The sequence below is a fragment of the Diorhabda carinulata genome, chromosome 9 (genome assembly GCF_026250575.1).
Source record: "Diorhabda carinulata isolate Delta chromosome 9, icDioCari1.1, whole genome shotgun sequence".
In the NCBI taxonomy this organism is placed as follows: domain Eukaryota; kingdom Metazoa; phylum Arthropoda; class Insecta; order Coleoptera; family Chrysomelidae; genus Diorhabda; species Diorhabda carinulata.
Window position 1 is genome coordinate 1,784,821 of NC_079468.1, and position 2,201 is coordinate 1,787,021.

The following is a 2,201-nucleotide window of genomic DNA, read 5'->3' on the forward strand; positions in this document are numbered from 1 at the left end:
TAAATTGTTATAATATATATTAATATCCTATAAACATATACAGGAGGATTCTTTTTTAACTTTAAGATAATTTTTATTGTATAACACAGCCGTGATGGCCATTTCGAAGGTGGCATCTATGAAACTCATAGTTTTCGAAGAATTTTCAATAAACCCGTTCGCGTTTATGTCTCTCGCTAATTCCTCTCCCTGTTCGGTGGTGATATGAGACGTCGAGTTTCTACGCAAATCGATTTTAGTGCCTAAAAAACTTAGTAAGTGGAATATGACGAAATTGGACGATACAGGGTGTAGCGAAAAAGTTGCATCACATAAACAGTGTCAAAGATAACTCAATTGAGCTTAAGTTGCTTTAATAAAATTTTTTTCATTAGTTCATGAGAAAAATCACGATCAGTTTTCATTGGCTTCCACTTTTTAAATAAAAATATTGTGAAAATAATTTTTTTGAAAAGTTAGTTTGAATTAATAGAATTATATTTGGCGCAGTCATTAGGATATATGAAGAGGACCGTTAACCTCTAACTCAGTTTAAATCAGAATCATTTTTCATTGTTGATAAAGGGATCTTTATGATAAAAAGACCTTTTTTGACGACCCCCCGTATAATTATAATGGTTCTAGTTCGACATTCGAAGTTTCGCCACACATATTACGTTTCAAACCAATATTTACCTGCCAGAATAATTTTCGCTTTCGGGGAAAACCGTTTCAATTCCGGGGCCCATTTCAAAAAAACATTTTCGAAAGAATTCTTCTCGTTTACAGCATAAGTTACGATAAAACAATCTACCTACAACGTTAATTAAATTTAAAACGAATTTTGTATCTGGAAGGCGGGCACCGCGATTGTTTAATGCTGATCAAAAGCTCGATCGCGCTAAAACGTATGTTTCGATAGTTTCAAACGCAATTTTTTCATAGATTTGTCACAGTAGTTGAAACTAGGGAACATTATTATACCCCGAAAATAAAAATGCAGTTTTTTTTTTCGAAATACAGCTTAAAACAATTTTGATTACGTACATCTTTGTAAGCTAATCTACGCAATTTGTCGAAGTCTTCTTGACCCGCCGTATCTGAAAGTATAACTTTATATTCAACTCCATTTATGGGTATATTCATGGAATAAACATCGAATCTAGAAGAAAAATTTTTCGAATTATTGATAAAATAAATTCCCTCCCAAGAATGTGACGTTAATCGACGAAATAGCACGTTGTATGCTCTGATGAGATGCAGAAACATCTAAACCGGTCAACATCTATTAGAGCCACTTTTATATATTATATATAGTATAAGTGGGGCTAATTGCTAGGACAGAATTATAGCCCCTTTACCGGTTTTCAACTTAATGGATCTCTTCAGAACAATGTAACGCCCTCTAATTTTTTTAAATTAGTAATTTTCCCATCTCAACTGATTCTGATACAATAAAAATTATTCATTAATGATTTTGACTCAGTAAAAACGATAATTTATTTGTTAATCGGGATGTAAGTTGAAATTTTAATAATATTTATATTAAAATAACCATTTTTAATAGATAATTTTAGTTTGAGTATTCCAAACGATGAAAAACTTACACTGTAGGTACGTATCTGTCATCGAATTTCTTATCTTTATAAACTATCAACATACACGTCTTCCCAGTATCACCATCTCCCACCACGGTTATCCTTATTGTATGTGGTGGCATTTTTCCATACTGTACATTTCTTCAATGCGTTAAATCACAGTCGGTAACGAAAAAATACAATTTTTCTCGAGTAGAAACGTGAAAAAATTAATATAGTGAAAATACCTCGACTAACATGTAACAATGATATCGGGTCACATTATTCTTATCTGTTTATTCGAGACGAACTGATAAGATATTACTACTACTAGGGGGATTATGAATCATATCAAAAAATGAACTATAACCTTGAAATAATGATGTTTAGTTTAGTATATATATTTTCTATTAAAAATAATTCAATTTTCATGATGTAATTAATAAAAATTTGTAGGTAATTTAATAAGGAACAAAATGAGTAGTTGCTCGACTTGATCGAATTATTAGAAGTAGAGAAAACTAGAAAAAACTAAAAAAAAGTTATGGCGGCATCATATTAGTATCACGAAAATCCGCGAGAGGCGTGAATGTAACCTTGGATGACTTTCTCACGTTGACGTTTATTTTTCCCGCATAAAACTAT

General features: G+C 31.5%; 1 protein-coding gene across 1 annotated transcript; it reads right to left on the reverse strand.

Annotated features, from left to right (window-relative positions):
* On the reverse strand, positions 1-1,854 carry LOC130898225 (ras-like GTP-binding protein RhoL). The gene is made up of 4 exons (XM_057807335.1): positions 1,587-1,854; positions 1,027-1,141; positions 676-793; positions 1-242 (listed from the first exon to the last, which is right to left on the reverse strand). The coding sequence occupies exons 1-4, from the start codon at positions 1,697-1,699 to the stop codon at positions 28-30; spliced, it is 561 nt and encodes a 186-aa protein (XP_057663318.1). The 5' UTR covers positions 1,700-1,854; the 3' UTR covers positions 1-27.
* Positions 1,855-2,201: the final 347 nt, after the last annotated feature.

What these genes read in the sequence shown, in the direction of transcription:
- LOC130898225 (XM_057807335.1), bottom strand. Translation starts at nt 1,699, where the DNA reads ATGCCACCACATACAATAAGGATAACCGTGGTGGGAGATGGTGATACT. An exon ending in GACAGATACGTACCTACAGT is followed by an intron (nt 1,142 to 1,586) that starts GTAAGTTTTTCA and finishes TTTTTCTTCTAG; the next exon opens with ATTCGATGTTTATTCCATGA. An exon ending in AGCGAAAATTATTCTGGCAG is followed by an intron (nt 243 to 675) that starts GTAAATATTGGT and finishes TAAGTTTTTTAG; the next exon opens with GCACTAAAATCGATTTGCGT.